This window comes from Urocampus carinirostris, chromosome 1 (genome assembly GCF_059441175.1).
Source record: "Urocampus carinirostris isolate Australia breed hairy pipefish chromosome 1, RoL_Ucar_1.0, whole genome shotgun sequence".
Classification (NCBI taxonomy): Eukaryota; Metazoa; Chordata; class Actinopteri; order Syngnathiformes; family Syngnathidae; genus Urocampus; species Urocampus carinirostris.
Window position 1 is genome coordinate 31773231 of NC_142349.1, and position 10000 is coordinate 31783230.

General features: G+C 40.8%; 1 protein-coding gene across 1 annotated transcript; it reads right to left on the minus strand.

Moving 5' to 3' along the window:
* Positions 1 to 478: 478 nt before the first annotated feature.
* LOC148374323 (neuromedin-U receptor 1-like) lies at positions 479 to 8619 on the minus strand. Its single transcript, XM_088354899.1, has 3 exons — positions 7938 to 8619; positions 3556 to 3789; positions 479 to 1231 (listed from the first exon to the last, which is right to left on the minus strand). The coding sequence occupies exons 1-3, from the start codon at positions 8617 to 8619 to the stop codon at positions 897 to 899; spliced, it is 1251 nt and encodes a 416-aa protein (XP_088211025.1). The 3' UTR covers positions 479 to 896.
* Between the last annotated feature and the right edge of the window lie 1381 nt (positions 8620 to 10000).

Here is a 10000-nt window from a genome sequence, read left to right on the forward strand (position 1 = left end):
TCTCACGTCGAGGTAGACGACATGATTGTCTGCCATCTTGCTGTTAAAGATATCCCCAAAAACCCTCTGAATGGCTGTGTAAAAAAAAGAGTAAAAATATAGTTCAGTTTGGTCACTTTGAATCTCTTGAGTTTCTATTCTTCCTTGTGCTCAGAAGGACTCGATTTTGATTGCACCACACAATACAGCAACATCTATTTTTTCAAATTTTACATAGTCTCACTTTAACTCTCCATGTATTACAAGCAAAACGGTCCGGCATTCTATGGCCGATAGAAGATTGGGATCAGTTACTTAGAGTGGTCAGTTGTCGGGAGCTGAAGTACCCAATTTGCCAGTCAGAGGGCGTTAGAAATCCCAGGAAAGCAGACAACACAAAAGCAGATGTTTATCGATTATTTTGGCATTTATTGGGGGTCCGTTGACACAAAACCTAGCTAAAGACACTTGCGGAAGCCTAAAGTACAAGAGTGTCAATTTTCACAAAAATCTGTTCAGCTGTTTCGGAGCCAATAAGTTACATTCAAACATGTGCACGCACATGCACACACACACAGATTGATAATGTTATTTATATTCAGTAGTATCAAGTTAACTTACTATACTTTAACACAAACACCAATTGGGATTTATAAAGTTGTTTAGATTTGATAGATTTAGAGTTACCTTCCTTACCAAAAAACATTTAAAGATATATTTTGCCTTTTACAATTTCCATTTTATTAAAAAATTAAATAGCCTCTTACACGACGACACTGGTTCAAATTACATAGTCGTGTTGAGGGCAGGAACTATAATCCTACGCTTGACATTCTTCTTCCCCGTAAAATACAACACAAACCCAAAAATATATTGAAATCTTGCAAAAGTAGCACAAAACTGCTTACAGCATTGTTTTAAAGATCCCCGTTCATCTTATTTCGGGCCAACACCGAAGATCTCTGTCTTTTGTGGCTCAGGCTGCTGTGCAGCGTCATCTCCAAATTGGAGGGTAACCTCCAAGTTTTAGAGAAGCACCAGACGTGTCTAAACATTTCTCTGAAGCGAGTGGACATGAGGTTGTAGAGGATGGGGTTAATGGCGGCACTCAGGTAGAAGAAGATGCCCGAGATGATGTGGATGTGCTCGAAAATCTGGAGGTGCCGCTCCAGCGAAGTGTCCATCAGACTCCACATCAGGCGGTCCATGTGGAAGGGGGCCCAGCACATGCCGAAAACTATCACCAGCACACCTGGACACACAGGATAGAGGCGGCAGAGGTAAGATCAGGCCTAAAAAAATCCAGCCCGACCCGAGCTCGCAGGTATTAAAACCCCAATTAGCTTTGGGCAGAATGGAATGTAACTTTCATAACGATACACATTGTTTGATATCAGATAAATTAGAGCGACTTAAATATCAAAAAATGTCAAAAATAAATCAAGAAATTAGTATCAATGATACCCAGCCCAACTACCCGATAATTAAAACCCCTGTTTGTGTCATGTCAATACACTCTTGTGGATTTTACAAGCGTCACTGGTAATGGTTAAATAATTTTCAGTAATCATCAAACAACAAAATGGCTGCCGCTTAGATGGATAAAAACAAGTTCATTTTTCTGCTTGTGTATGACTCACTAAATGCAAAGAGCATGCTTGGATGAGTGGTGCTCAGTGTGGGATGCATTACTTTAAAAAAGTAATTAGTTGTAGTTACTCATTACTTCTTTCAAAAACCAAGTCAGTGACTGAATTACTCTATAGTAAAAGAAACTAGTTACCGGGGAAATAACTATCTACCTTACTTTCAAAGAAGTTTTTGTATGTCAAAGAATTTTCTGAGCAGTATTCGAGTCAGTTGAACAGACAGATAGTTGTGTTATCAAACAGCAAACAATATTTTAAAATAACAATCAATAAAAACACACAAAAATGTACATAAACATGCACAAAAACGTACATCAAAAGCATTAAAACGTACGTAAACATTCACAAAAACATACAGTAGAGTATTCAACGTTTGGTCAGAATTCTGTTTTGCAATGTCAGAAAATGATCAAACAATGTCAAAACATGTGAAGTGCATACCTGTATTGTGTTTGAAGTCAATCACATAGATAGGTTATCTGACTGATACTGCTGGAATGTGAGGTTAGGAAGGGCTTAATTTGCGTATCAAAGGTTGCCGTTACAACTCCACCACAGGGGGTCCGCCATCCCCGGAAACCCGGGAACTAGAGCTGGTACACGTCTCACCTCACAAGGGCAGTCTGAATTTGGCCAGCCACAAGGAGGCACGGCATGTCCTAAGAGAATAAGCTGGATCAAGGCCCTGGCCAGGTCTCACCTCAACAGGCAGCCAGCGAGCCATGCCAGATCGGCAGCCATGCTTGATTAAGCTAGCGACTAAACCAGTGGGACAAAGCCAGCGACCTCAGAAAAGCCTCAAGCCACCAGCAGTCAACCTTTCCTTCAACACACTACATCAGGGGTCAGCAACCTTTTCGGTGTGGAGTGCCACTTTCCAATGACTCAATCAATGACTCGAACAACATTTTTTTTATATCTGAAAGAGCTGTAACTTTACACCAGTCTGAATATACAACATTGATATTCATTGAAATAGTATAACTGACCAATTTATCTTCCACTACTCTTGTCTAAATTTCAGGTAAAAATGCGCATTTTAAAAAAACAATCAAAACTATTATTTTGCAAAATCTTACGCAAACACGGACAAAAAAGTATGTAAACATACGTAAAAACACAGAAAACAAACGTCAGAACACAAAGCGTACGTAAACACGTAGAACGTACTAAACTACGTGCAAAAACGTACATACACACGCACAAAAAGTATGTAACCATGCCCATAAAACATACGTCACACAACGCGAACACATAAAACATACGTAACTACACGGAAAAACGAGCATAAACTCACACGAATATGGACGTAAAAACGTACGTAATAACACACAAAAACTTTGGAACACAAGGCAGCACGGCGGCGCAGTGGTTAGCGCTTGTGCGGCACAGTTCATGTCATGGGAACCTGTCGTGGGTTCAAATCCAGCTCCAGACTTCCTGTGCGGAGTTTGTATGTTCTCCCCGTGCTTGCGTGGGTTTCCTCCGGGCACTCCGGTTTCCTCCCACGTTCCAAAAACATGCATTTCAGGTGAATTGGTCGGTCCAAATTGTCCATAGGTGTGAATGAGCGAATGAGTTGTCTGTCCGTGTGTGCCCTGCGATTGGCTGGCAACCAGTTCAGGGTGTCCCCTGCCCACTGCCCGGAGATGGCTGGGATGGGCTCCAGCCCCCCGCGACCCTAATGAGGATAAGCGGTACGGCTAATGAGATGAGATGAGAACTTTGGAACACGCCACTAGTGACGGTCTATAACGGTAATAGCTATGCAACAGCAGAAAAAGTAATTAGTAGCATTACCGTGGCGAGAAACAAAAACACAGTTCGGTAATAGCATTATTCATAGTGGCGTGTTTTGTATCGACGTTTTTCCAATGTAAGTGACGTTTTTCATCAAACAAAAGAATATTTTAAGATTTATACCCACACAACATTTTGGTGACTTGAAGGTTACGTCTGCTCATTTTCTGCCTGCGGGATTTGCTGAGGCTTTCTGGACCGAAGGTTCTTCTGTCCTCCACCGTGGTCAGCGTTTTGTCCCTGTGCAGCTGCAACCCAATCAGAAGGTAGAGGATGCTGATGACCAGCATTGGCAGCAGGAAGAAGACCAGTGTGGAAATCAGGATGATCAGGTTGTACATCCATTTTGGCTTCACCAACTCTGAGAATAGAAATCTTACAATGAGTGAAGTAGGGAAATCCAAAATCCTAAACTTGCTGCTTTCTAACAAATAAATATTGGATTTTATCACCAGATATACCAGGGCTCTAAAACCCTTTTGATCCAAAAAGCCATACAAAAAAAAATTATATATATACAGTATATATATATATATATATATATATATATATATATATATATATATATATATATATATATATATATATATATATATATATATATATATATATATATATATATATATATATATATATGCATGTATACAGTGCATCCGGAAAGTATTCACAGCGCTTCACTTTTTCCACATTTTGTTATGTTACAGCCTCATTCCAAATTGTATTAATTTAATATCTTATCTCAAAATTCTACACAAAATACTCCATTATGACAATGTGAAAAAAGTTTTTTTTTTATGTTTTTTGAACTTATTAAAAATAGAAAACTAAGAAATCACATTTACATAAGTATTCACAGCCTTTGCTTAATACTTTGTTGATCCACCTTTGGCAGCAAATACAGCCTCAAGTTTTTTTGAATATTATCCCACAAGTTTAGCACACCTATCTTTAGGCAGTTTTGCCCATTCTTCTTTGCAATAAGTCTCAAGCTCAATCAGGTTGGATGGGAGACGTTTGTGCACAGCCATTTTCAGATCTCTCCAGAGATGTTCGATCGGATTCAAGTCTGGACTCTGGCTGGGCCACTCCAGGACATTCACGGAGTGGTTCTGAAGCCAATCTTTTGAGATCTTGGCTGTGTTCTTTGGGTCGTTGTCCTGCTGAAAAATGAACCTTCGCCCCAGCCTGAGGTCAAGAGCGCTCTGGAGCACGTTTTCATCCAGGATATCTCTACATATTGATGCATTCATTTTTCCTTCTATCCTGACTAGTCTGCCAGTTCCTGCTGCTGAAAAACATCCCCACAGCATGATGCTGCCACCACCATGCTTCACTGTAGGGATGGTATTGGCCTGGTGATGAGCGGTGCCTGGTTTCCTCCAAACATGGCGCCTGGCATTCACACCAAAGAGTTCAATCTTTGTCTCCTCAGACCAGATAATTTTGTTTCTCATGGTCTGAGAGTCATTCAGGTGCTTTTTGGCAAATTCCAGACGGGCTTCCATGTTCCTTTTACTAAGGAGTGGCTTTCGTCTGGCCACTCTACCATACAGGCCTGATTGGTGGATTGCTGCAGAGATGGTTGTCCTTCTGGAAGGCTCTCCTCTTTCCACAGAGGAACGCGGGAGCTCTGACAGAGTGACCATCGGGTTCTTGGTCACCTCCCTGACTAAGGCCCTTCTTCTCCGATCGCTCAGTTTAGAAGGCCGGCCAGCTCTAGGAAGAGTCCTGGTGGTTCCAAATGTCTTCCATTTACTAATAATGGAGGCCACTGTGCTCATTGGGACCTTCAAAGCAGCAGAATTTTTTTTCTGTATCCTTCCTCAGATTTGTGCCTTAAGACAATCCTGTCTCGCAGGTCTACAGACAGTTCTTTTGACTTCATGCTTGGTGTTTGTGCTCTGACATGCACACTCAACTGTGGGACCTTATATAGACAGGTGTGTGCCTTTCCAAATCATGTCCAATCAACTGAATTTACTGCAGGTGGACTCCAATTAAGCTGAAGAAAGATCTCAAGGATGATCAGTGGAAAAAAGATGCACCTGAGCTCAATTTTGAGCTTCATGGCAAAGGCTGTGAATACTTATGTTAATGTGATTTCTTAGTTTTCTATTTTTAATAAATTCAAAAAAAGTTAAAAAAAAACTTTTCCACATTGTCATAATGGAGTATTTTGTGTAGAATTTTGAGATAAGAAATTCAATTAATACAATTTGGAATGAGGCTGTAACATAACAAAATGTGGAAAAAGTGAAGCGCTGTGAATACTTTCCGAATGCACTGTACATCTCATCTCATTAAGCTGCACCGCTTATCATCAGTAGGGTCGCGGGGGTGCTGGAGCCCATTCCAGAAATCATCGAGCAGTAGGCAGGGGACACCCTGAACTGGTTGCCAGCCGATTGCAGGGCACACGGACAGACAACTCGCTCGCTCATTCACACCTAGGGACAATTTGGACCGGCCAATCAACCTGAAATGCATGTCTTTGGAATGTGGGAGGAAACCGGAGTGCCCGGAGGAAACCCACGCAAGCACGGGGAGAACATACAAACTCCGCACAGGAAGTCTGGTAGCTGGATTTGAACCCACACAGGAGGTTCCCAAGACCTTAGAACTGTGCCGCACACGCGCTAACCACTGCCTCTTACATTTTATATTAGCCATTAAAAAAAACTAAATGCAAAAGTGCTTTTTTGCACATTAGATAAATATATTGATAACAAATAGACAAAAGAACACCGATTGGAACAAAAATGGCACCAAAACATTCGATTATCATTTACACTGTCTCGTATGTACTGTCTCGGCTTCAACCTCCATGGCTCCATGCCCTTACAAACTGTCGGATTTTCTCTTACAAAATACAAAATAATCTTACACCATATTTTTTTCAAACGTGTTTATTTATGTAGTTTAATATGTTATATTGTACATGTGTTTCGTTATATCATATATATTGGTAATTAACATTTTGTTGTGAGGTACTGAGGTTTATTTTAAAAAAGTTCAAAAATTAAGTAGCTTGGCCATCACTGTAGAAGGAAAAAATACATGCAAATGTAATTAAGTAGAATAATGTATTTTTTAATTCAAATTATTAATTCTTTTTCTGCATTCAATTATTGTTGGTAATACACTGATAAAAGAGATAACTACAAACCTGTCTTTTTTCATTTTCTCCTTTTATACTTCCTTTTTTTCTTAACTTTATACAACAACAATAGTTCGTAATATGCATCAAAGCAAGTGAGCCGTTTGAGAGCCGGCTCTCTTTAATTTGTTGAGCCAAAAAAGCCGGTTCACTAAAAAGAGTTCCTTTCACTACATAACTACCACATAAAATCCGAGGTGGTTTGATGCTTACTGTGCGCATGGCACAGTAGCATCAAACCGCTCGCTTCGTTTGCAACAAAAAAACGATACCGAGATAGAGGTTAACGCAGCGAACTCGTTTGACTTGATTGATTTGCCGTTTCGCGATAATCGGTGTATACCGGATGGTACACATAATTGACAAATTTGAGTTTTTCTGTACAGATTTTCTTGTACGTCATAACGTCTTAAAATGCATAATAAACGTACTTTGTACGGCAAAAACGTACAGGTTGACAGGTATGCATGTATGACAAATGGTTTAACAAAAAGCAATTTAATAAAAATTGCACTAATTGTATTATATCTCCGAGCTATATGTACTCATGAAAAGAGCCGCATATTGCTTGGGAGCCATTGGTTACAGATTCCTAAACTATACTCTGAGGTATATTACTCGACTAAATTTAGATAATACTTTACATATAAGTCACATGTAATTTGAAGCCATTTCAGACTAACTTATATAGGCATTATTACAAATGAATCAAACCTGTGATGCTTTTTCTTAAAGTTTAAAAATAATTTTAGTGGAAACGCATTTTAAGTCTCCTTTTTGGCCTCTCCCATTATAGCTACCAGCTACCATACTGTGTTGGACTCTCTGTGAATTCAAAACCAGGCACATAGTCTGACATTTTAAATACTCAAAGAAAAGGCTGTGGCATCCCAAATGGTCTTTTTACCTAGTGTGGCAAATAGCTTAAAGAAACTGAAGATCTCCTACAACGGTATGTATTAGTCCCTTTCAGAGAAAAGAACAACCAGCCTCGAACCAAAGTTGAAAGAGAAGTGGGAGGCACAACCAAGCAAGAGGACGAGTACATTCCAGTCTGCAGTTGGAAAAATCGCCGCCTTACAGGTCATCAGCAGCATTAAATAGTACCCGCAAAAAACAATGCCAACATTTACTGTGAAGAGGTGCCTCCGAGATGCCGGCCCTTAGGGCAGAGTGACAAAATAAAAGCCACATGTGAGACTGGCGAACGAAAGGAAGAAATTGATATGAACAAGAGAACACAGGCATTGGACAATTATTAAAATTGTGACTTTTTCATGGAAAACACAAAATTGTCTGGGTGACCTCAAACTTTTAAGCAGCAGTGTACATTTGCGACACGACATACTTACGGCAGATGGCCGAACGGGGGAAGTCTCGCCCAAATTTGGGAGGCAGCACCGCAATCCCGTGTAGGCTGGTGTTAGGTATGGAGCATAGCATGGACAGCGCCCACAGCGCCACCACCACCTTCTTAACATGCGTTGATGTGCTCACTTGCTTCACCTTAAGCGGGTGCACCACAGCAAAGTAGCGCTCCACGCTGAGAGCCGTGACGTTGAGAATGGAGGCGAAACAGACCGTCTCAAACAGGAACGTTTTGAAGTAGCAGCCACCCTCCCCGAACAAGAACGGGTAGTTCTGCCACATGTCGTAGAGTTCCAGAGGCATGCCCAGAACCAGCACCAGGAGGTCGGACACGGCCAGGCTCAGGAGGTAGTAGTTGGTGGGTGTCTGCATCTCTTTGTAGCGTAGGATGACAGAGCAGGTGAGGGAATTTCCCAGGACGCCTACCAGGAGGATGAGCAGGTAGGAAATGCAGATAGGGAGGAACACTGGGGACCTCGGGGGCCCCAGTTGCATGGACATGTAGACCTCTTCGCTCAAGCACATTTCATCCATGTCCTGCTGGGTGGCATTCTCTAGGAACCAGGAGATGTTTAGGCTGCACAAAAGGGCATCGCTGGGGCATCCTATGTCAGTGGAGACGTTTGTCGCCGAACGATTTGCGAGGGTGCAGAACGTTTGTGACATTGCGCCCACTTTGTCCTTGCTCTTTCTTGAGGGCAACAGAAACGGAATCATAAATGAGGCGAGTTATGCCGTGTGAAATATTTTCTATCCATAAACTCATATAACAGGGGTCATTAGCCTTTTTAAAGCTGAAAGCCACTTTTTGTTACTAATTAGCTTGAAGGGCTACAAGTTTGATACACATTCCTTATTTTACTTATTTTATTACTAAAGTATGTTGTTCAAACAATATTGAAATGGTGTAAATAATGAAAGGAAAATTGACCCAGTCAACCACTAAAAAACATCAAGGGAGTTAATAAATCAAATTACTTTAATATCACAATGGGGAGATATTATTAGAACGTGTCCGCAGGCTACTCAGGTGGTCTAAGGAGGCTATCTGGTTGGAGACCCTTGTCCTAAACTATGTTGAATTCACAGTTAAATTGTGTATTTATCCACACTTTGAATTATGAGATTATGAGTTTTTCTGTGGATATTTTCCAGATAAAAATATCTAAAAACTATTTTGGTGATCAAAAGGTGAGACGAGATTAATTCATCTACAAAGTTTGCCACGTTAAATTCATGTTGTCATTTGTCTCACCGGCCGGATTGAATCCATTAATGGGACTGATATGGCTTGTGGGCTGTCTGTTTTACGCCATTGCCTTACTCTTGTCCTTCCTTGATTCTGTTGAATTTACCCTCCATTAGCATTCTCATTGTCTGACGCATTTGGACCATTCCTTTCAACGTTTTTCAAAGTATTCAAGGTCATGAACGGAAGAGTACCCTCTAGTCCCTAAAGAAAAAACGGTTCTCTTATAGAAAGCTGAAATGCTCTTAAGAGGACTCGATAATTGTGGGGAAGTGGAGAACTCTACAAAGTTGCCTATAATTGAAAAAAAAAAATGCCACGTAGCAACACAACCATGGCAACTAACATTAGATTATGTAGCCACTGGAATTCTCGTTTTCATATCGTTATAATGTCATAAAATTCGAAATGGCAAGTTATTCTCACTAACACGGCAGCTGAGTGGTTAGTGCGTACGCGACACAGCTTTGAGGTCATGGGATCAAATCCAGCCATTTTTTAAATGTGTGAATGAGCAAGTGAGTTGTCTGTCTCTGTGTGCCCTGCGACTGGCTTGGCAACCGGTTCAGGGTGTCCACTGCCCAAAGATGGCTGGGATGGGCTCCAACACCCCCGTGACCCTACTGAGGATAAGCAATGAAGATAATGGATGGATGGATGTATTCACACAACTCCTTATCGAAATACGCATTAATGTGTAACTGTCGCATTGTTCACATTCATTTCGACCATTTCACCACAAAATGAAATGATGACAATCATTAAAATTATATTTTTTTTAAAACAGCAATACATAAT

Coding starts and splice junctions, on each gene's coding strand:
- LOC148374323 (XM_088354899.1), bottom strand. CDS start 8,619: ATGTCACAAACGTTCTGCACCCTCGCAAATCGTTCGGCGACAAACGTC. Junction 3,790..7,937: donor CCCCCGTTCGGCCATCTGCC/GTAAGTATGTCG, acceptor TTCTATTCTCAG/AGTTGGTGAAGCCAAAATGG. Junction 1,232..3,555: donor TCAAGTCACCAAAATGTTGT/GTGGGTATAAAT, acceptor CTGTGTGTCCAG/GTGTGCTGGTGATAGTTTTC.